The following is a 25,014-nucleotide window of genomic DNA, read 5'->3' on the forward strand; positions in this document are numbered from 1 at the left end:
GACTACAGGTTAATCAGAGTACTAGCATAATCCAACAATGCATACAGTCAATAGATTTGTCAACAGTAAGGTTTATGAGAGCATCAGACAAGAAGTAGGTGACTGTCCTAATAAATTTCACCCTACTTAGTACAGCCTATCAAAGCACCCCATCTGTCACACACAACAATAAACCAGACTATCATCATTTGGAAGCAACAAAGGAAAATGGCCATTTCACCAAAATCTATCGCGAGATGGCTGTGAACCAAACATGACGTTGCACAGAGAAATTACTGATACCTCCATACAAATATGTCTGATGCTTCACTTGGTGTCACATATACTATTTTGGTCACTTACATTCAAGAAAGTTGATGAAAGCAATCAAACAGGCTCAAAGAATGATGATAAGGAAAATCCAGAGGACAAAGAGCTCATCTGATGAGGAATTTAGGAAACAATCACTAGTTGGCCTGTCAAACTAAAGTCTGTTAAGATACACAATTGTTATTTTATAAAGAGTAGGTAAACACACTGGAGAAAACTATTAAGCTGAAAAATAACACTGCCACCAAAGTGCATAAACTGGCAAGAATACACCTAACTGGAAGTCAGAGAACAGTTCTACAGTCTCACCATGAAAACAGCCTTCCCCCAAGAATACAGGGGACAAAAATCTAATTTTCACATATAGCATAATCAGTTTACGGAAGAGGTTATATGACATAGCTGTCCAGAACCGCAGGTAACTGGAACGCAGTCATGCTTCTGTTTTTTCCCCCCCAACTATGTAAAGTGCAGCATAAAACTCCCCAAATGTTTAGGTACTCTTAATTTTTGAGCTTACATATTGAATTCATGTTTATAGTCTGTGTTTTATTAAATTGCTTGATTACCTTGCACTATTATATTTGCACAGCCATTATGTGCAAATCCAAAACAGTTCTGTTCAAAGTAGTATTTCAGATAGGCTTGCACTAGTGTGAATGCACTATCATAAAAACTGTCATAACCCATTTTAAACTGCTACACTCCTGCATTTTTCCCATTTGCTAAAACACAGTGCCCCAAAAGCTATTTTAGACCACCATGGCATTTATATTTGAGCACAAGCTACACTAATGAGAAGATCACATGTGAGATGACAAACCACCACTGAACTTGACACACAGTTTAAAGACAAGTATAAACCATGGAAAATCTACAGTTTGCTTGCTGATTATATAAGATATAACTTAAGAAAAGCTTTAGAAAAACTATGCTAAGAAAGCAGTTTAAAACCAGTAATAAGCATAACAACTGAAAAACAAGAAATGGAGACTCTTACTAAAAATTGTGTTCTTACCTTTTCCTGGACTTAGGTTTTGGTCTATAAACACCTTAAGCTCTCCATTGGCTTCAATTAGTCCAGCCTGTTAAAGAAAGTAACTTGTATCAAATTTACAAACACAGACAACTTTTTATTGTTAAAGATGGAAGACATCATACCATAAGTCTCTGCTGCTGCCACTCATATTTTGTCACAAATCTGCCACTATGTAATAGCATCATTTGTGATATAGTATTTGCCAAATCTTAAAATCTTGATTTTATAAATAACATTCTTAAAACACAACCACAAAATCCGTTTACCTTGTTATTTTGTGTCCTAACTAAGCTCTTATACCATACATGCACTGTTTTAACAGATAGCTGAACACCCTTCCAATTAGAACCACAGACACCTGTGACTACATCTTTATCTGTGTAGATACAATTTACCTACCACAGAAGTTAACAACATTATAGCAAAAACAGTAGAGGTGGTAGAGAGCACTTTAAGCCATTTTAATCAGAAAAAAGGCACTAAGCAGAAACACCTTGAGCTTTTAATTATTTTTTTTAAAGATCAGAATATAAAGCTCTTAAGTGAACATGATTATATACAAGTTTATAAAGTAATCACCATCCTTTGAGAAAGCTCACACTAGAAGTTATTTTAGAAAAATACTATTAATTTTTTTGACAGAAAACATTCCATGCTGTAATTCCTTGGTATCTCCAGACAAAACACTTTAAAAAAAAAAAAAAAAAAAGAACACAGGACACACAGACTGTTTCCATTTAGAAAGAACAGCAAGAAAGGAATGCTTGTACTTAACCATAATTTAGTATGCGGTGTTACAAAGGCTGAAAAGCCCCCAGCTACATTTTGTGCATCTCTGGTATTTGCAGGCTACTGCCCATCTTCAAGAGACAAGTGGTTTGCTGTCAGTCAGTAGCAAAGCTTTTCCCTACCTGAAGAGCTGTACTTATGATTTGCCAGAAGTTCAGCAAACCAAGTGAGCCACTAGAGGATGCTGTGGTGCTGCTATTATCCAGGTGTATAACACCAATGATTTCTTAAGAAAGACAGGGAACTTTACAAAACGGGAAACTTTCTCTCCTTAGTGAAAGGGGAGCTGGGAAAAGAAGATGATCAAGCATTGGAGACAGGCTGGGAAGTGAGCAGAAGAGAAATTTTGCTAAGGGAAGCATAAAGAGCAGTGGGCTGTAATGACGTGGCAGCAATGAGGACCTGATGGCACAAAGAAAATGTGAGGAGACAGTGGAACTTATGGGTCGAATGAAGAGCCTGTGACAGTTCTGTCCTCTGTTCTCCTAATTTTCCCCAAAACTGATATTTCATTACTTTTTAAGGACACTGCAACAACTTACAGTACACAAACACTGCCTGTTCTCCATCTTGCCCACAGCAGGGATCCAAAGGTCCACTTGAACAAATGACAGTTCAACTGCCCTGTTCCCAGACAGTAGAGCTTTTTATAAGCCTAACTCTTCACCACACTTAATACATAATGTGGGCAACCTGGTCTAGTGGAGGGTGTCCCTGCCCGTAGTAGGGGGGTTGGAAGTAGATGATCTTTAAGGTCCCTACCAACCCAAACCATTCTATGATTCTACAATTCAGAAGCACAACTGAATGTATCAGACAAGGTATACTCATCAATGTGACATCAGTATCACGTACAAAGATGTTCTTAGAGCTACAAAGATGTTACTAGAGCTACACTCTATGGCAATATGACACTCCAGAATGCTGGAACCCAGTATGTTATATGAAGATGAATTTTTTGGTGTTACATTATACTCCCATTCTACCTCAATTTCACAAGAGTGTTAAACCACACAGGAAGTGCAATCTCATTGTCATAATTTCTTTAAATGCAGTACTTCAGTTTCTATTCAAAAGCAGAAAGAGGAGGCTTGTACTTCAGGATTCCTGCAAATTCTCTTTTCTATGAGAATCAAAAAAGATATCAATAAGACATTTAATATATTGGTTTGTGATTCACGGACCACCAAGAAAATGGCCGTTTTAATCTGTAATGTCTTTCATTTCAGAAGCACATGAATTTAATTTTAATTATTCAATCCATTCATCAGTTTAATATGCAAAAGCAAACTTGCATCAAATTCATGTCAGTTAAAGAAATAATCCAAACGCAAATATTTAAGCTGTGATATTCAGCAAATTCAAGTATTAAATGCAAATCATTATTTCAGTAATTAGTAAATTAGGCAATTCAGTGATCAATTACTTATTGGTACCTTCCAATTTTTTTTAAAAAATAGAACGGTCTCCAATATAACCATTTCTATTAGTTCATTTTATCCTTCAGTATCCATCAACCACCATACCATAGTATCAAATAATCTCATAAGCTTCAAGCTTTCTTCTACATAACTAAAACATACAGTGAAAAACATTACCCAAAACAATATGCACCTCCAAAAAACACAATCTAACCTAGCGTTACAAAGGATCATGTTAGTGCTACATATCCTGGACCATGCTTTTGTGTGACTGAAATTACAGAAGTCACCGACAAACTGGAGAACATTTGGGGAAAACACTGCATTTAATCAACAAGAGAACAGTGTTTGGGAAAAATCAGAGAACAGCAATCACAGAACAACAAGAAGAATCCCCTCACAGGCCGCAACACTGATGAAGAGTACAGCTGTTACACTGGTGTAGAAAGGTGGTAGAACTGTCTTACTAAAAGTTCAGCTCTAGCAGTTAAAATGGGTGGTAAATACTCAACTCATTTGTAAGAGTATGAATCACAGAATCACAGAATGGTTTGGGTTGGAAGGGACCTCAAAGATCATCCAGTTCCAACCCCCCTGCCACAGGCAGGGACACCCTCCACTAGACCAGGTAGCCCAAAGCCTCATCCAACCTGCCCTAGGTATGCCTAGGAAAGACTCCAAGAAAACTACTTGGAAAGAATACTACCAAATCCCACAGCAAATAGTATCCCCAGCTGCTATTATTCATAATAAAAACTAATTTCTAGTGAAAATTACTCCAGCCTCAGCATGCTCTTCACGCTTCTGGATACACTATTTAATTCTACGGTTATCAAAATTTATCACTAATTTTGAGTCTCTTCAAAGTCACAGATACAAGCTTTTGGCAAGAGAGAACTGAAAACGCAGAACTTCCATCCCATATAAAATTCTGGTGTCTTTGTTCTAAAATGGAAATACTTGGGGAAAAAAAAAAATCTCAGTGTATTTCAAAGAAACTCCTGCTATTTTTCAAGCCAGGTTATTCTGGAAGAGAGACCAGGATTACTTCTCCATAACCTATCTAGCATAGTGCAGTGCCCAAAAGAAAGAAAGAAAATAGAGGAAAATGTGACCATAGCTCCCATTAGGTATATCATAGTCACACATTCACAGTGAACAAATAAATAAATAAAAACCCCACACCACACCAACACAAAAAAATACACCAGCAAGAAGTACCTGATTTTCCCCAATGGAAAACTAACCTTCTGCCAAGGAGGGTTTACACATCAAAGAAATTCTATTTTCTGATGGGAAAATACACACAGTTTTCAGGCCTTATCAAGCTGCTTTGGGTTTTATCTTTTTTCACCTGAAAATGTAAATTTTATTGCATTCCATGTTTTCTTCTTACCTTCTCATGATTCTGAACTTCAAGATGCGTTAGTTACTTCGATGATAACATCAGGGCTCCTTTAAATAACATCATGCTCTTAATATTGCACTCTGAAAGTTTTGTAAGTGTGTGCAACTTCACAATTTAGCACTGCTTTCCTCTTCAAAGAGACATCTTGACTATGTATACTTCTCTATGGCTACTTAAGGAAACTCCTAGTATCCTGAACAGGCAACAAATACAGATACACCCTTTATCCTTTTCACATTCCAACAAAATCAACAATGATTTTTAAAAATAGCTTTTGACACTCAACATAACGTCTAAACAGTAATAACTTAAGATCTCCTTTCCACGGATCAGAGGAAGAAGGTTAAAGACCACTGGACAAATTAGTAAATCTGGTAATTTTAACTGTGGAAGCTATGCTGGAGTGGAGACCCCAACCATCACCTAGACTTTGTCTCATCACATCATTAAAGAACTCCTAAGGAAAAGAAATCAACTGACAGGCTAAACCTATCAAAAATTCAACTTTAGTTAGCTTTGGCCTGCTATGAGATCATCATAGTCAAAAGGACTGGGAAGTCTATTTTTATTTTGTTTACAAGTAAAAGCTGAAAAGCACAAGTGCCTTCAGCCTGAAAGTCAGTAAACTGGGAAATACCTTGTTGTTGGGACTAAAGTCAATCTGAACCAAAATTTACTAAAAATGCAGAGAATTTCACTTATTAAAAAATCCCTTAGTGCAGACTACCACAGAATAATTTCGTATATTACTAACAAGCTCGTTATGCACTAGAAACTCATCTCCCTCACAACAAGTTATCAGTTCTTCCACAGCTTTCCAGACTTGCAACTCAATTTCTTAATAAAAACTGGCATAAAAATATTCACTAAACTTTTAAACTAAACAGAAAAGATTCAAGTTGAATTTGGACTGAGGGACAAGAAGTTTGACTAAAACGAGACTCAACAAGTACACGTGCTATGTCTATCAGGTTTAACCGGAGAGTAAGGTCCACCCAAGACTCTGAGATAAGTACGTATGGAGAACAGAAGGGTTCTTTTGTGCCATAGAAATATCTCTTGTATCTTGCTTCTAGGTAATGAGCCCATTTTAAGTATACTCCCTGAAAAAAAGCTAAATGAAGAGCAAAAAGAGTAGAGATAAATGGAAACAGAGGTATTTGCCAAAAGGTATTTCTCAGAATAGAAATTTTCAGTTGCTAACAGCAGATTAAGCCCACTAGATTGAGGCACAGGACTGGGTTTGACAACAAAAGAAGAGAAGTGGCTGCCAAATACACAACATTGGTTAAAGCATAGGAGTCAGAATGGGAGAGACAGAAAAACAAGCAGACAATTTGGGGACTGTCTGGGAAAGAGACAGAAAGGGAGTTCGAAAATCAGATGGAAGATGGCAGATTAAGAGTTGAGGTAGAGAAACTGGGACTCAGTGAAAAAGTACAGGCAACAGAACTGATGAGAACCTAAAAGAAAGCTTTAGCAGGACCAGGAGATCAGATCCCGTGAGGAGGAGGGAAGAACATGGGAACTGGGAAGGCAAATACAATTTATTCTAAACTATGACTGAAATGGTAAATAAGCTGGGACTCAGAATGGGAAGTTCAAAATAAATCACGGAAGAAGTGTAAAGACAGAACGAGAAAATGGAGAAATTGGGAAGGAAAAGTATTCCCGTTAAGAGTACATTTCCTTCCAGAGCTTGTCAAAGGAATCAGGAGGATGCCTCTGCTGTCTACAGGTATTTGCAAAGCCTACTAGCAAATGCCCACACATCTTGTGCAAACTGCACCTAACTTGATCCATACAGAATGACAATCCCTAGTTGCTTTACTGCTTAATAGTACGTAATAAATGTAAAGGCCCTATGCCTTGCAATTTTACTATGTGCCACTTCACTGACAATGTATGGGGTTTTTTTGGTCCTTATTTTAACACCAGGAAGGAACAAACAAACACAACAGAAAACTAGCACAGCTACAAAGTGGATAAAAGCTTATAATCAGAAATAACGCTGCTTAAACAACCTTAATTCTTCTTTCACCCCTATCCATACACAAATGTCATTTGTAACAAGATGATAATAGACCATTTTTCCCATTGGACTCATCTCATTCAGGGACCAGAGCAAATACGCTTTGGGAATGAATCACCATGTAAATGCAGGAGGCTACATTTATGGGACATCCAATTCATTTTTCACATAAATTAAAAGGCAATTAAGATATGAAGTAGAGGACTGCAGGAAAGGAAAGTTCTCAAATTTAAAAAATTTTAATTTCATTTTGCAAATGAAGTCAGTGAGAACTATTCCTTACTGTATAAAGCAATATAAAAGAACTTTTTAAGTCAGGCTATAGCAGTCTGATCCAGCAAAATTCTCAGACGTGTTATTTTACTGTGTCTCGGTAGCCTTCTGAAGCAGAGATCATACCACATCCTCAACTCATGGCAGCATCTTCAAGATGAATGTGTCTGTCAACCACTCTGCAATGAGCTATACCACAGAAATGAGCTTTACAAAAAGTAAATTGCATTATCATCACCTTAGCAAGGTATAGTCAAAGCACTAGATATTAAAGAACTGGATCACACAGAATTGTGAAGATAAAAACTAAATACTGGTTAGTAGCTTAGTTAAGCACTGTCGATCTTTGGTCTGAATATAGGCTCCACTGATACTGCACATACATTGGACACTGAGTATATACAGAATGAGACTTGAGGTCTCCTTATTGCTGAATATGTCAAGACCATTAGCCTGCTTGGCTGTTTTTTTCTCAACAGAGCAACACATCTAGACTTCAGCAAAAATCAAATTCTAGAATCACAGATGAAGAATTCATTTTGAAGATGAGTCAAACAGTGGTCCAGTCTAAGCAGCCAGGCACATCGAAAATACCACAGGAGTTAAAATCATTATACTGGGTTGTTTCTTACAATAATTCAATTGCCCAAGTGATACAATTCTTGCAAAATTTAAAGCTAACATCCACAAAACTAAGTGTGAAGCTATAAGGAGGAAGCAAAATTGAATTTGAGATTCCTAGGGTGAACAGGACTGAAGCACTGGTTTGCCACTTCTACCACATAATCAGAAAAAAAAATCGTTTGTGTCCTCCTGGACTAAATACTCATATACAGAGAGGTACCAGCAACAGCCACTTCCACAACTAGCTTCTGGTGCTGTTCTAGATTTGACCTAAATAGACTTTTGTTTTTCCAGCCAAATCAAATCTTTAGAGCAGTTTGTTCAACAGCATCTGAACCACAGCAGAAATCAACAAGTAATGTTAAACAGGAATCACTCCAAAACCATCTGTCTCACCAACCACCTTATCAGTGTATTTTAAGGCTACAGCAGCCCACAACATAATTTTCAAGTAAGCCTGTGCAACCATTAATGCAATACTGAGACGCTTAGGGAATGTAACGTAACACAAGACAAGTAGCCAGCAGCGTTTTTGGGGATATAGACCACTGCCAACCTTTAAAATCAAATTGTCCACTATCTGTCTGAGAACCACTTCCACACAGAGAATGTTTAGGAGAGATTGGCCCATTTTTCCTCCCACTTCTAATTAGCCACAATAAATCTCCATTAAGTGATATCCAGGCAAGCAAATACAAACACTAAAATAAGCGATCCCTAGTGTAACTTAACTTCTAAAAGCTGCATTTTTGTCTAGTGTGTTTAGTTGTCAGCATACAGTATTTACTCAGTAATACTACAAATATATATCTATATAAAGCCACTACCATTAACTGACACATACAATTAATAAAGAAGTTAAACACTTGAAGGCTAAATAAAATGCTTTATTTACACAAATAAACTGGTGAGGTGACAGGCAACTTCTGAGTTGCTATTTTCTGCATAGGGAAAAAAAAACCGGACTCTTATTGTGTATTTGCCATGTAAAAAGGAGAGCTTAAAGATCATTTTCCTTCTGCCTTCTTCTAAAAAAAAAAGATATTTAAAGAATGTTAACAACACTTGAAATCCCAGACTGAGATGCCTTTTTAGAAGGACCTAATTTCATATTATTTGATCTTCAGTTTGCAAACTTCTGAATACCTTAGAACTCACTAAAGGCAAATAGAAATAGATCAAGCTACTGAGAAGTCGCTGAACTAAAATGATATCAAAAAAGGTGCATGAACCACTTGAGATCCACTAAAGACTTCTTTAGTCTGCCTCACTGAAATTCCCAGTACGTAACCAAAAATAAACATAAAAGGAGAAACACATGCTGGTATTTTTAAAAAGTCTGAAAAACGTTTTGAAGACTTTTCAATACTTTTGAAACACTGAAAGTGCATCATGTAAAAAAAGATCCAAAATACACCTTTTTCCTAGATTCATTAGGCTTTTTTTTTTAATCCATCCCAAATGTAACCTTTTCAGACCACAAAGACTTGCTCAAGATTGATGTAGAAGCACCACATGAAAGCTATTAAAGAGTACACCTTTTGTGGTGTTCTGGTAAAATTACTACACAGAAGCACAGATCTACTTCTTTCCCCAAATCTAGCAGACCTATTGACCTGTCCAATAAAGTTGCTGTAAGAAATTAGTTTGCTGTGGGGTTTTCTTTAATAATTCTTTGAGCAAAATAGTTATCAATACTGTGAAATAAATTAATTGGATTAAACTACATACCTGAATGTACTCTGAATACTCAATTAAAATAAACCATCAACATTAATCCCTACATCTTTAGATCTCTTAAACAGTAATGTTGGATCAGGTGTTGAACTTTGTGCAGGCAGAATTTACACGGTGTCCTCAAATTTACACATGTGCACAGGGCTTCTTTTACAAAGTTAGATACATGGGTCATAGCTACTGCTCAATGAGATTAATAAAAGCACCATGCAATACTAAAGAGATACAATATGTTTTATGCAAACTAGAGATCAAGAGAAAAATCCTTCAAAGTAATTCAAGCAAAAGATGACAGTAGAATAAAACATAATTTAAAAAAAAATCTAGCTTTAGAACCAGTGGTTCCAAAGCCAATGGCACTGTCAGCAACCTACGAAACAGTAAAATGCATGAGTTTTCCACATGAACAGCTCTCAAGAAAGATATTTTAGTCTGTGAGAAATTCTGAAGACTAACAGTGGTATGTCAGTTTAAAAAGTTTGTGAAACACCAAATTAGTTTTCAACCACATGTCCTTCATGAACAATTATTATTTTTTTTTAATGACTGGAAACAGTCCATGCAATAATGGTGGACAACTGAAATAATCATAAGCAACTGCTACTATATAGCGTATTTCATTTATGTATTTCATGTATTTCAATATATGTAATTTTCAAGATCAGAAGGAATCTTGCTCATTCCTTTTGTCTAGCCCCTTTCCGCTCAGTACTTGCTCTAACACCATGCATTGGATTATCCCCTCTAATAGACCCAGCTCCTGCAAATGGCTCCTGCTTCTTCTTGTCTATTTAACAGTGGGCCTTAAAGAAAACAGCCACAAGCTTCTCTTTCTTTATGGCTGCCTGAGAGGCCTCAGCAGTTCATTGCAACAGAAGTAACCGAGAAGAGAACCAGGATCATATCACAACTTGGATCTTCAGCTATACTACAGAAACTGTTAATTTAGTGGTGGAAGGTATGTTAACCATTTATACTAAAAAGTATTTATCAACTTAATTTACAGATAATTCTAATATATAATGGAACATAGAAGTGGCCAGCAAGTAGTCCTCAGTCTCATATTGGGAATCAGAAGACAAAAAAAATTGTTACCAAATTTACTTTCTTGCTACAGTAGGTCCTGCTCCTTCCGATGCTGCATCCTGCTTAGTTTTAAGCATGCCAAGGATGGACAAGTTACTATTTCACTTAGGGAACTATGCTTTCGCTTAGGGACCTCAGTGCATATGTTTGGCTCCTCCAGCCCCTGCCTGGAAGGTGCCACATTTGTAAGCAGTGGAAGAGTTTACAGTAGACTCAGCAAAGTCTTAGAGAATGACACTGATATTAACCAGAAAGAGGAATACTGGCTAAGCTGGAGTTTCTGGAGATTCTCTGCATGCGATGACTATCTCTGTCTCAGACCAAGAAACTTCCCATAGAGTGCAAACATACATGTCAAACTGTACTCAGCTCTACTGACCTCAACTTAAGTTGTCATTCAGCCTCCAACAAGCAACAGAATGATCCCACTCACAAGGTACACAAGTCCTTGAGATACTGCAATTGGCATTCTCTTGTCCACACTTCTTTTTCATTGTTTCTTTAAATTACACAAAAAGTGATGTCTTTCTAGTAACTAAGATCTTCTGAATTGAAAGTGATATTCCATGACCAATCTGCCTGATTCTGTTAAAATTGCTTCTCTGCTCCACACAATGCTCACTTACATAAACCCAAAAATGGCTAAGCTTAGTACTATTACCAGATCACACTGGAAAATGAGTTTGTCCCTTTACTCCCCTTTATATTTATTGTATTCCAGATCCCATACCCTTTATATAACAGTTTTCAAAAAACTAAATTGATATATATACCCACAGATACTTCAACCTTCACAAGCTAGTATTTCTCTTTTTCCATTATTATTTTTCAACTTATCCAGCTATAACATTACTTGTGATTATGCTCTTAAACTCCACCTGCAGGCTCCTTATAAAGGTGCTACATATAAATGTATCTTTTTTTCCTCCTCATAGCTTCCTGACCACTGCCAATGAAATGAAAGTATTTTGTAAAAAAAAAAAAAATTTAAAAAATCAATCCTTTGTTGCTTATTTTCTCTTTACTGTACACTCTGAAAAGCATTAGAGAGATACATTTTAAAGTAATACCTAACAGAATTTAGGCTTGGGTCAAACTGTTCATAAGCATTATCTTGCCAGCTTACCTGATCAGTACTTTTGTAATTGTTTAATCCTTTATAAAAACATTTAATTGGGTTTGCTGGTAATCTCCATCATGCTCCCCATTTGTTCAATTATCCAGTAAAATCTCAAACTGCAAACTTTTACAAGTATTTGACTTTTCAAATTATAGTTTTTATAAAGAGGTATCAGAAGAGCTGGAAGTGAGCAAGAAAAGGCAAAGTGCTCTCCTGCGGCAGGTGGGGGGAGGAGGAGTTAAGCAGGAGCGTGTTATCTTGTGGTGCCCTGGCTCCTCCACACCTTCCTCTTCTGCAGGGCTGCCTGCTTCACCCTCAGCAGAAGCAGTGCTGGCCCAACAGCACAGAGTAAGAGCGGGACACACACTGAGCCTGCGCTCCCCGGCTGCTTCACTCTGAAATGTGCTTGGCCATGTAAATGCCACCTGAAGCCCAGACTTGGCACTGTAGCAGCACAGCACTTACCACAGTTTAGCCATCTCACCTCTGATGAGCAAAAGGGAAGGAAGGGGTGGGGGGCATTCATCAACTACGCCATCTTCTTCACCACTACATCGCACAGTCAGTTAATGCGCTTGATAGGTGACACGGCAGAACCACAGGCCATTAACCACAACAGTATTTCCATGTCGGAATGTTTAAATTTACAGCAGTGCAGGCCTTCATAGATTCAGTGCCCAGAAATTTACTGATACTGTCTCTATCATGATTAATTCCATTATTTCATTAGGAAAAGAACTTGGATTTTGGACAAAAAATATGGGAATCATTCTCTTCCCTTCTGAAAATAAAGTGTTATACCAATTAGCACCTCTATTTACTAGCATTAAATCAAACCTAACAGGGCCCTTAATCAGACCTGGAAATTTAAAATTTCCCAGCATTCACTACACGTTTTAGACATCATGTAATGGTGGATATGCAATAGTCTGCAAAAAGGTAAGCAGTTCATCGTTCTCCCCTGAGGCAGGACTAAGTATGTGTAGAGGTTTTTAAGAACAGGTTAGACAATCCTTCAGTTAAGATTTCATACCCTTTCCAGCTACCCTGTTCCGGTGCTCAAGTACACTTAAAATTTTACCTAAAACGTGACCTAGATTTTCATTTTTCCAAATTCAGCTTATTAATTCTTGTAATAAAGCTACCAAAAACAATTTCTTTTCCTATCTGTAGCATCACCTTCCATTTCTGAAGTTTACTATCATGTGTTATTCCTCCCTTAACTACTCCCTTTTCCAAAATAAGCTGTATCTTTCAAAAATGAAGTTCTTAAGAGTTTTATTCTCATTCTGCTCCCCTAGACCTTATAAGATATTCATCTGTATTTCCAGGTGCTAGCACTTCGTCACTTAGTTGTTCTCTCTCCCAAAGGTTATATTAAACAAATGTACTTTAGTATCTCGACTACTTTGAACTGTTTCAATTTCAACTCCTAGTCTAACATTCCTCTTTCATTTTCTTCCCGCTTATATGGCCTTTCATTCCCTGAACTCTGCTATCTTTAATGTACTTGGCCACCCTTATCTCTTCCAGGCAAGCTTTGAGTGACTATGTATTTCTGGTTGCTTCTCTGCACATTAAGATGTTTTTCAGTTGCTTCTAAACAACTAAAATTCTCCACAAGATTAATTTGTTAAACCAATCTCTATTTCATGGAAATTCTCACTATTTGAAAGCTCCAACAGACCACATTAGATTGTAACCTGCTGTTTAAGAATTTGAATTGTATCACTTTTCCTTAGCTTGTATGCTGTTGTTTTTTGGGGTTTTTTCTGAAGGGCACATACATTCAAATTTTCAAACAGAGTAGTATCTCATCTTATTTTCAGTAAGGGAACGTGAAAGCCTAATCATATTGGGTATTACAAATGAATTGCATCTTAAATGCAGAACCTGTTTAAATTTTGTTTTTTAGGAATACTGGAATTGGTAAAGAGTAAACATGATTCGAGAACCTTAACATCCATAGTAATAGAAGCCTATGATGAAAGTCCCCAAAGCCTGTTTTTACGGACACTAACTGGCATCTTTCAGTAGACAGAGACAAAACAATGAATAAATATGGAGACTGAACCGTCTTCACTCCCTTGAATATATGATGCCTCCTTGAACACGAGAAAGGCAATGCTAGTTGACAAGAGTAGTCAACGACAACTCCGTCATCTGAACAGTACTTGCTGGGTTTTTTTTTTAAATCCAATTCAAAACCAAGCTGGTTTAGTGTTCAGTGTGAATACACATAATGCCAATGGCCCAAGTGCTTTTATAAGCATAGTGAATTCTTAAGATTAATTACTCTGAAAAAATGGCTGCAGATCTAAAGCTGGTTTATGCTGTTACATCCACAGGAAAACATAACCTAGGCTTGATGTACAATGTAGATAAAGTACATTTCATATATTCATTAATGCCAGCTATTATAAAGCATGACCTGGTTTGCTTTTGTTAACAAAGCCAAGAATATTCTATGAGCAATGCTTCCACATATGAGGTACTACAAGATACTTACATCTTTTGCCATGTTACCAAAGACTAGAAATCAGTCCTCTTAAAATCTTGACAGCTGCAGGACACGGAGACAATGATGCTATTTTCTAGAAAGCAAGTAAATACAACATCAGCTATAAAAATGAAAGGAGGGAAAGTTTTTACAATTGAAATTACTGAATACCACCAAATACAATTTACTTTTTTAAAAAAACGTTTTTAAGAGGAAAAAGTTTTCTGTCATCACCAATTCATCCCCTAAGGGCCGCCCCCCCACCCCAACCCCACGCTCACGTGTGGGAAATGCTCCCTTTTCCGACAGCCGGGGTGAGCTCTCCCCTAGCAGGAGTGCCCTTCCCCCAGCACGTACCCTATCCCAGCGGGGCAGCAGGCAGCCCACGCTGGGCCGGTCCCTGTCCAGCTGCGCCCCTTGCAACACCGCAGAGCAGGGCGCGGGCAGAAGCGGCGGGGGAAGCGATCACTCCCTCGGCCTCCTCCTCCCTACCCCCATTTCCAGCAGCAGGCACAAGTAGGCCTCAGGGGCCAGCTCCCCCCGCCCCGGGCCTTGCAACCCCCCCCATTCCTCCTCCTCCTCGCAGGCGGACGGGCCCCGGCTGCACCAAGAGGCAGAGACTGGCAGCCGCCACCGCGCCTCGGGCACCCAGCGCCTGCCCGCCCGCCTCCCCCACCGCGCCCCCCGACCAGGGCCTCACCGCCCGGGCAAAGCCCTAAGCCCCGCGCCGCCTCCCCTCGGCAGCGAGGGGCCGCGCTAATCGCCTCACAGGCGGCGGGGGCACGAGGAAGGGGGGACGCGCCCGCGCGCCAGGCGGCACCGCCGGCGGCACGAGGGGGGGGGAGGGGGCGGCGGCGGGTGTGTGTGGGGGTCCACCCCGTCCCCAGCCTCCTCGCCCCGCCGGCGGCGGCAGCAGCACCCCGCGGGCCCCCCCATCCCATCCCATCTCGCCGCCGCTCCCCATCCTCCTCCCGCTGCAGGCCGACCCGGGCTGCCCGCACCTGAGCGGCCGAAGGCAGAGAGAGCCGGCTCCATCCCCCGCCGCCGCCCCCAGACAGGGACCCGGAGCGCGGAGCGGGAGCACCCCCCGCCCGCCGCCGCGCTGCTGCGGAGGCGCCCAACTGCACATGTGCGGCGGCGCGCGCGGGCCTGGCGAGCCCGGCGGGAGGGGGCAGGGGAGGAGGGAGCCGGCGCGGGGGGAGGCGGCGGGAGACCAACGGCCCTCAACGGCAGCTCGGGCGGGGTAGAGGGAGGGGAGGGGAGGGGGCCGGCAGGGACCGCCCCACTCCCCGCGCTCCGGGGCGGGGGGTGCGGGGGGGAACAGAGGAAAGGGGGGGGGGGGTGTCTCGCCCGGCGGGCTGTCACTTCCCAGCCCGCCTCTGTCCCCGCCGGTCGCCAGCCTGGCGGGCTCCCGGCCAGCCGCCCCCACCGGCCGGCCAGCGTGCCTCGCCCGCCCGCGGCCCCGCACACCTGCCCGCCGCCGTTGCCCCGGCCCGCGCCCCAACCGCCGAGGGGCTGCCCGCAGGTTGGGGGGGGGGGGGAGAGAGAAGGGGGCGGCGGGGGAGGGCGGGGGGGCGCGAGCGCAGCGGCCCCTCCCCGGGCCCCGCGAGCACGACCCCGCAGCTCTTTCCTCTCTTTTTTTTTTTTTTTTCCCCCCCGTTGGCAGGGGGGGGAAAAAAAATTGAAACTTACACTTTTGTGCGTCCCACCGGCGTGACGCTGCGCGCTGACGTCACGGGGGTGTAGCGTGCCTTGCACGGGCACACGCGGAGCGGCTAAGCCAACCGCCCGCCGCTCCATGGGCGGAGGGAGCATGCGCGGGATTTTCGCGCCTTCCGACTCCCCGCCCTGCGGCGCTCGCAGCGAGCGCGCGGGAAGCATCGGCGCGAGATTGCTCTTCGGCCCCGACCGCCGCCGCCGAGCACGTGGTCGCCGCCGCGCGCGCGTGCGCGAGCAGCCTCCCGCGCCGTGCCGCGAAGGGGCGGGAAGGCGCCGGGCTCCTCCGCGTCCTTATCGCTGCGGGACACGGCCCGCGCCTTGGCACCGCCGCCGCCGGGAGGGCCGGGCCAGGCAGGGCCGGGCCGCCTCGCTCAGGCTCCGCTGGCCAGCCCGCCTCACGGGCGAGGAGCGAGCCCGGGCCGTTACCGCCCTTGGTGCTGAGCGAGTTTCTGGGGGGCATGGGTGCTGTCTGTGAGAAGCGGGAGCCGGCGGGGCAGGGCGCTGTGGTGCGGTTAGTTGCGGCAACATCCTGCCGGTGCTTCCTCATACACGTTTTGTCTGGCCGTTACTTGAGCAAGTTCCCTTACGGCGGTCCGTGCTAAAGTTAGGATTTTATACTGCTCCAAGTGAAGGTTTTCCGTTAGGTTGCTGCTCTCAAGCTTGAATTAGGCCAGAGCTACACCAAAAACTGGAGCACTCACGGGTTCTGATGCCTGCAGACTGTGAAACCTCTGCATGCCCCATACGCTAGATGTGTGCAGCCACAGAAGTGGTGTATGTTAGCTGGGGTTGCGTGATGTAATTTATACAAGAATTATGTAATTCTTGGCAAAAACCTTTCAGCATGCATAGCGGGGGCTAGAAAGGCATAGCTATAATGGTGGCAACTGCAGCAAAATCAAAGCTTTAAACCTCAAAAGCTGCATTTCTTCTGGGAGTGGATATAAGACTAATTGATGGGAAGCTGCAAATGCTTTGTGCAATACTGAGCCTTTGTGGTACAAGGCTGTTTGTAACATGAAGAGGGGAGCAGGAAGTCGAAGGTTGGTTCTTTCTCTAAAACCATGCTGCTTCCTGATCATACCTGGGGGGAAAGACAACTAGTTGGGAACAGGAGACGTGACCAGCAGAACCACTATACAGAAATAGAGCAGAACGGTCTAGCACAGATGCTGGAGAAGACCATAGAATGGTTTGGGTTGGAAGGGACCTCAAAGACCATCCAGTTCCAACAGGGACACCCTCCACTAGACCAGGTTGCCCAAAGCCCCATCCAGCCTGGCCTTGAACACTTCCAGGGAGGGGGCATCCACAGCTTCTCTGGGCAACCTGTGCCAGTGCCTCATCACCCTCACAGGGAAGAATTTCCTCCTAACATCTAACCTAAATCGACCCTCCTTCAGCTTAAACCCATTACCCCTTGTCATGTCACTACACTCCCTGATAAACAGTCCCTCTCCAGCTTTCATCAACTGGTAACATTTCATTAGTTGACTAGACTCATATTTAGTTACTTTTTATACCTTATTGATTTTTAAATTTTTTTTATGACACTGGGGCGGTTGTGTTTTATAATAACGAGGAAACACTAGCTACCTTCATTTTCTTGATAAATAGCAATCTTTGAAGTTTTTCATTCACGTTAACCCCCTATTTGCTGCTCTGGGGTTCCATGGCTGCTCATGCAGTAGCCTGCTCTGACAACAACCATTTCTTCATTCTTCTTGACTAAACTTGATGGTAGTGGACATCAAAGAAAGAAGATGATACTGAAAATATGTTTATAACTTTCCAGAAAGAGGCAAGAGCTTCCACACACAAAACCCATGAAGCACCCCAAGCCAGCTGCAGAAAAAATGCTTCCTAAAAGACATCCTCCAGTTGATGGTGCTGCTCACTGTCATATATACTGTGCCTGTGGATTTAAACTGTTTCTATATCTCAGGTCCCTGCCTTCACCCCCACCCCCCCTTTTTACATTAATTCTTGAAGTAAAAACTGCTCCACTATCCCAACTGCCACGAGCTCCTGCAGTCTCCAGGAATGCACCCTCAACAGGGCACATCTGTCCCAAGGTGAAGAAGGGACTACAAAAAGAGCAAACATGCTTTTAAAAAGGTAGAATTACATGACTGCGCTAAGAGGCAAAGCATTTGCTCTGTTGTTTGTTTGGGTTTTGGTTTTTTTTTTCAAAATGGTCCTAGGACCATTTTGAAAAAGTCTCAAGTTGAAGAGAAACCTTCTACCTTCTCCAATACAAAGCAAAATTGACAGAAACTTATGAATAAAAAAAATACAAAAATAACTCATTAGCAACAGCGACATGTAGGGACTAAGATAACTACACTGGCTTTCAGAACGGAGGAGGAGCCACAATCAGAGGACAGACTACGAACCTCACACCACGACCTGCTTTTGCAAACTGCACAGCTTCTCTGCAGACATCAGAATTGATGCTTTCTTGACCCTAGTCAGTAAAGAAACAGTGACTGAAGATCACCTTTTCTAATTACTCCAATTCTTCTGTTTACACTTGTCACGTACTCTTGCTGTGTTGCTGGTGCTTCCCCGTAAGCCTCTCATTGCCCCAAGCTTCTGCGAGACAACTGAACAAGCAGATGCAAGAGGGGCTGTACTGGTTTGCTAGCATTTATTTTGCCATATTACAAACTGCCCAAGCATACCCACTCCCAGGTGGTTTTTAGGTTTTTTTCCTTTAGCAGAGGGTTATTCACAACTAATTTGAACTATTTGTACCCCTGGAAAAATCTTCAGCATTTCTCTAATCTCTGAGTTCACCTTTGGAGCTTTTAGGACTTTGTGTTTGTAGTGGTGAAAGGCTATTCCAGTTCCTGACTCTTCCGTGTGGCCTGCCTCCCCCTTTTAAGTGTGCTTGAAAAGGAGAACGGATCACAACTTTAAACAGCATCAGCGCGACAGAACTCTGTGACAGAGAAGGAAACTGTTTCAAGAAGTCATCTGGTCTCTAGACAGAAACCCATCACAGACGCCAGAGGAGATGCATGTGGACACATATAGACCTGCCTGCTTCAGAACTAGAAGCCATGCCATCTTAAGAGAGGGACCTGTGAGAGCTCCTCGCTTAAAGACAGACGTAATACCAGCTGACAAGCTTGTCAGCATCTGGCCTCCTTGGGAGGCAGCATCTCCCAATTCTAAAATTTCGCTCTATTTTAGGAAATAAAGAATACAGCTTGGTACCATAACCTTAAAAGTGTTGCCATTCCCTGATCTAGATTCTGTCCCCCAAGGCAGGATCAGTTGTCCCTAAGCCACTCCGCTCACACCATTGTCCAGTTTGTGGGAGAACCAAAGCAGCACAGCTCCTGGGCTACCAAGTGAAGCTGGTAGAGGCATGCCTTTCTCTTCTGCCTTTTTATTTCCTTTAGGGTGGGGTGGGCCACACATCTCCCAGCCCTTAGGACATCCTGCTGCTCTTCCTCCTCGCTTTGCTAGTTTTGCTGGCTCCCTCATCGTCAGGCCATCTCAATCGTGGACGTCTGGTACTTGCTGCTCCTTATAAGCTGTTGCTGTTTCCCACAAAGATGTTAACACTGTTAGCGTGGCTGGCCTCCCCATCACTCGGGGGTCCGGTTTCCTCCGCCTTTGGTGTTGCCTGCATGCTGGAGCGCTGCCAGGATCGCTTATGGAGCGGAACTACAGATTCCTTCCCGAGGCAAACCCCAGGAGTGCTTTTGTGGTCAGATTGTTCCTGGGTTCACTCCAACAGGCAGCAAGACCATGCAAGATTTCTCACACCCTCCATCAAGCATCATCATACAGCGCTATCCCGTCAGCCAGGCATCTTCACACGCGCCTCTGCCCACAAAGCGGTGTAATACAAGTAAAGTACAAGATATTGTGAGGATGCTTTCTCCTCGTATTTAAGGACTACAGGAAATATGAATTATTACAGCTTTTAAAAAGCTATGTAGCCCCACGGACTAGACCACGATGACACCATTCCTTGAGCCGTTCTAGAGCTATGTCAGTCAGAGTTGCAGGAACCTACCTCACAGCTCTCCCTAGAGATCCTCCTACTGAGGAACTGAAGCACAGTGTGCTCTATATGGAACGAGCCATAAGTAGGGTGGTGGTGGGTCCATGGATACCAGTCTGACCCTGGGAACAGGGAAATTACTCACAATCGTAGCCCACAGTACCAGCCTTTAAACTGTTTTGGGTCCTTCATCCTCGTAGGGAACAGTGACCAGGGTAACAATTAAGGGGTAACATGCAAGAACTCCAATTTTCAGAGAGAAAGCCGTACAAAACAAGCAACCAGTTACACCCACCTCTGAAACAAAGCAACAACAAAAAAAATCCAACCCAAAACAGGTATGCTGAATGAGTTGCTACTCAAGCATAGAGCAGACCCTTCCTTTCCACTCCCTTAAGCTCAGCTTCATCACAAAAATATCCTCTCATCACTTAGGAAGTTTCCACCCTGCACCAGCTTTTCTGTATTCAAATGATGCTGATGATTAGATAAATGAATGAGATAGAACCACTATCCAACAAGCTGAAAAAAAAATTTCCAGAAAAGACCACCTGTTCTTCAACAAATCAGTATAGGCTTTTGGATCTCTGCTCTGATTTTATCTGCTTCACTCAGAAGGAGAATATTCTGGAGTATGTGCATAAGCTGCAATTATACCTAAGTGGGCCAATTGTGAAATATTCTTCCCATTTTCCATACAGGCATGACTGATCTTTCAGGGCTAAGGTCTGTTGTTTCTATCCTAAGATTGTACCGTGAGACTACCACATTTAGACATGGAATTATGTATGGAGCCATTATTTGCATTTCAGGAAACATTTACAATATCTCAATATACCTCCAGATTTCTATGAGACAGACAATCTCAAACATCTGATTGTAAACAAACTTATCATATGTCCAATAAGATTAGTAATTTGAACTTACATCTAATATTCAAGCAGGCAATCCACGTCTATGTCGACAGAGACACAGAACATCGATAGTCAGATGAGGCTCCTATTTCTCTTTCCCTAGTTCTCCAAACGCCCAGCCAAGTCATAACTGAATAAAAAATTATTTGGGAAAGAAGTGACAGAGATGAGGCAGCCAGTAAGGTATCTAGATACTTGCTTTGGATTTTGGACATGGTACTAAAAGGACTCTTCACCCAACTCCTTTAAAAGGTCATCAGGAAAATATTTTCTTTCTTTCAAGACACACAAGCCATCAATATTTCCTACTCTCTTAACTGGAATTTTCCAGAGAACTACAACTAGCCACAGCAATTTATTTAGACAAAAGGTTTACTCATCACAGCTCTAATACTTTGTCTAATAGTTTGAAAAGACATAATGGAAACCATACAGAGGTCTCTACCATGGTCTTTCATGGGTCCTTTTTTTCCCCCTGAAACATAGGTGGTAAACTACATGTCAAATAAGCAGCTTTCAAAACCAAAATGAAGTATTCAGCAGAGAAGCTTATATTTCAAGCAGAAACTACGCACTAGGTCAGTGGATAGAGTAAGATTTCTCTCCCTAGTATAATTACAAAACAAAGTTAAATTATTTTAGTGAGGCACCTGAGAAAGAGTAAAAGGTTCAAGCTAGTAGATTGTTAAGCGATATCATAAAACTTCTGAATTACTTCTATAATTTGAATACAAAATATTGAAGTACAGCAACAAATGGGTTTCAAATGTCTTTTCTGTTACAGACTCACTTTATGATCAAACTATTTTATTTATAGGGCAGCTTTTTCCTCTGTATTTGCCACTGTTCCTCAATAACTTTTGAAACCATTCAAGGAGAAGTGGAATCACCATGCGTTCCTGCAACTTTTATGAAGCATCAGTGCCTGGAGAGAAAGCCCCAAATCCAGTGAGCTAGAACTCAAATATGATGAACCCTACCCTGTCCTAACACTACATACACACTCCAGATTAGCCCAAGCTGCATACTGACAAGCCCAGCTGATGTCAGAGAAAACGTGGGAGGAAACTGAGGCTACTGTAGAGAAAAGAGGTATAAAGCACACAAATCCATCCAGAGGTTGGTTTTGCTACTTGGAGGACAGCTTTCATTTTAATTGGCAATTTAAACCTACGTAACATGCATTTTTCTAATCATTCTGTGGGTATCAAAGTTATTTCAGATGACAGTGTAATACTGGCCTAAAGTGTTAATATATCTTTAATAGTATTGTTTTTAGCAGATAAACCTCAAGATGATTTTTAAATTGTCAGTCTAGATTACAGTCTATGAGTAAGCTTCCTCTATGACACTTAAAGAATGGATTTTTACAAGGCTCACCCTGCTACATACAACATTTTAAAGAACAAAACACTTAACATTTAAGATCACATTCAAAATACTGGATTATTGTTTTGGTTTGGTTTTTTTTTTTTTTAAATAACATGATATTTTAAAGAGACTAACAATTTATTCAATGTAAATGCAAAGTATAAAGTCGTGGAGTTCCAAATACATATCCAGTCTGCCATTTCTAGTTTTGTGCAAATCAATTTACTTAAAATAATTTCAAGTCTAGCATAGTGTCAATAACATCTGACCTCCAAAGTTACAGAGCTGATGTTTTACACATCTGCTTGAAATTAGACTTCCCAGTTTTACTAGATTTATTTTTGATTTAGAACAAAGAAAAAAAAACAAACTGTAAACAATTGTTGGAACAATTAGCAACAAGAATGGGTGACAAGTGTCAATCTTCAAATAGAACTTAAGTTACGCCCTTTCCTACCATCAAGTTTTAGTCAAATATGTATATAAATACAAGAACTAACAGAAATAAAAGTTACCACTATAAGAAAATACATTATATGCTGTAATTTGGAATAAAATATCATACAGTATTGGTTGCATCATTTGGAATACGTATTTGACTGTTTAAAACATTGTGATGCTAAACTGTTAAACCTTTTCTTTGCGTAGAGGACTGCACTTCTACTCACCATTAGAAATGTGGTTTGTGATTAATTTTATATAGTATATTAAACTCCTAAATGTGAAAATGACTCAAGTCATTTAGTAAAAGAAGATACCATAGGCACCATAATATTTTTTTTCTTTTTCAACAAAATCTGGTGATGAACCAGCAGTAACAAAATAGGATGAAAATTAAAAGGCACATTCAGGCAAAAAATAATCAACAGAGTTTGCATGATGCTATATGTAAAAAAAATAATTTATGCTCTGAATAATTGATTGGATCAGGAACAAAAATCCTAGCAGATTCTAATCTGTCAGAGAGCAAGTAAGTTTTGTAAGAGGTGTGCAATTCAAATTAGATAATTATTTTCTAATGTTGAATTTTGTTGTGTTTGTTAGTATAAGGCTTATAACCAAGTGCACGTTAAGAGGACTGACTACTCAAAACCTCTTGTTTTCTGAGTGCATAGAAATCGAATGAGCAATGAAGATATTCCTTGCAAGAAGATGTTTTCTTGTACATGTGCAAGTCTTAAGTGCTTGAGCGTCTTTCAGGTCTCGGAACACATTTCATAATCGCAGCTCTCCACAGGGCAGGGGCAAGTAAAAGGCTTAGAGTAGTCACACTCAGAATGAGAAGATAGACCTGAAAATGGGAAATAAAAGCCATTACTTCTCTTAGTTATATGGTAAACTAAGAAGTGACTAGAAGTTGAGGAGATCAGACTTTTCTGGACAATATTTTCAGGGCGACTTTACCTGTCTTCCCAACCAACTATGCATATTGTCACAATAGCAAACAAGTGCATGCACAAATCATCTAATTACCTGTTTACCTGGTTTGAAGATACAAGTACAAAACCAAAATTATGAGCTTACAGAAAAACAATTATTTACATGTATAGTTAAGAGATCAGATTTGAAAGCTCAACGTTTGCTAAAAGGTTAAAGGCCAAGTACTACTTTATTTAAAAAAAAAAAAACAACCCAAAATTATTCTGGCTTAATGATACAGTGTCAAAGTGCACTACTATTTTACACACTAAAAAAAGCAAACAAAAATCCCCTTATGTTGTACTGCACATCTTCTGAAATAAGACCTTAACTACATATTCTGAAGGAGTCTTATAAAACAGCAGTGAGAGGTAGTTTTGAAGTCTCAAACAGAAGACTGACTTTTGGAAATTTCAGAGCCGTATAAACCTATGCGGTAGGAAGTCACGTGAGAGCTGCCACAGGAAAAAAAAAATGAAAGCCTAAAGGCTTCCAAGCGCAGTGGGTGGGACCCTAAACAGGTTCTGTGATCACATATGGATCTCGAAACTCTATACAAACATACAATATTTATAACTCCTAATTATATACAGGAATGAATATGAAAATGAATCACCTTTACCTATACAAGTGAACAGCACTGTGTAAGGTTTTCACGTGTGCTTTCGAATTAGTTCCAGTGTTATCCAGCCCATGTGCTCACACAGTGAAAAACTTGGAGCACCAGCAGAATATTTTTGTGAGCAGAGATACAGAGGAGAAAGCAGCTAGCACTAGAAAGTGAGGTCAGTTGTATCCCTATAGCCATACTTTACTTAAAGTAATTTCTCAAAGCAGACTTCATCTTGGAAAAAAAAAAACCCAAACCATTCTGATAGTTTCAATATCAAACAGTTTAAGGTTTCTTTCCTAGATTTTTTTCTCTATTGAAAAAGCTGGCTGTTTCTTCTGCAGAGGATTTAAAATTAATAAGCTTTGCAGGTAAAGATTACACGTTTGCTTGCTTGTTTAAATATTAAGGCAATTTCCACTTAGTTCACCATATCTGCTCTCTGGTTCTTATTTACTGGTATTTCCTTAGTCAAACCTATACTCTCAGTTACCTCTTTCTACAGCTGTATCAGGATTATAAAAGCAAAGGCTTCTCAGTCTTACTGACCTGGGTTCTATATACAACTCACTGCTCAGTTAATAAGGAAGTTGCAAGTGAGAGCAGTTAAGGCAAAACATCT

General features: G+C 41.1%; 2 protein-coding genes across 5 annotated transcripts in view; both read right to left on the bottom strand.

Moving 5' to 3' along the window:
* TFDP1 (transcription factor Dp-1) overlaps window positions 1-16,180 on the bottom strand; it is a 57,247-nt gene extending 41,067 nt beyond the window's left edge. The window contains exons 1-3 of one of the 4 annotated variants that reach the window (XM_054838898.1): window positions 16,031-16,180; window positions 14,348-14,432; window positions 1,328-1,394 (exon numbers count right to left, since the gene is read on the bottom strand). In XM_054838898.1, the coding sequence (XP_054694873.1) occupies window positions 1,328-1,394; window positions 14,348-14,359 (79 nt within the window). In that variant the 5' untranslated portion in view covers window positions 14,360-14,432; window positions 16,031-16,180. Of the gene's footprint in view, window positions 1-1,327; window positions 1,395-14,347; window positions 14,433-14,695; window positions 14,793-15,339; window positions 15,494-16,030 lie in introns of those variants that run through there. The other 3 variants (XM_054838895.1, XM_054838917.1, XM_054838907.1) reach the window with 3 other exon arrangements.
* Window positions 16,181-22,116: 5,936 nt separating this feature from the next.
* The window catches only part of TMCO3 (transmembrane and coiled-coil domains 3), a 34,695-nt gene continuing 31,797 nt past the window's right edge, over window positions 22,117-25,014 (bottom strand). The window contains exon 14 of the mRNA XM_054801776.1: window positions 22,117-23,654. Coding sequence (XP_054657751.1) covers window positions 23,541-23,654 — 114 coding nt within the window. The 3' untranslated portion in view covers window positions 22,117-23,540. The remainder of the gene's footprint in view (window positions 23,655-25,014) is intronic.

The sequence above is a fragment of the Grus americana genome, chromosome 1 (genome assembly GCF_028858705.1).
Source record: "Grus americana isolate bGruAme1 chromosome 1, bGruAme1.mat, whole genome shotgun sequence".
NCBI lineage: Eukaryota > Metazoa > Chordata > Aves > Gruiformes > Gruidae > Grus > Grus americana.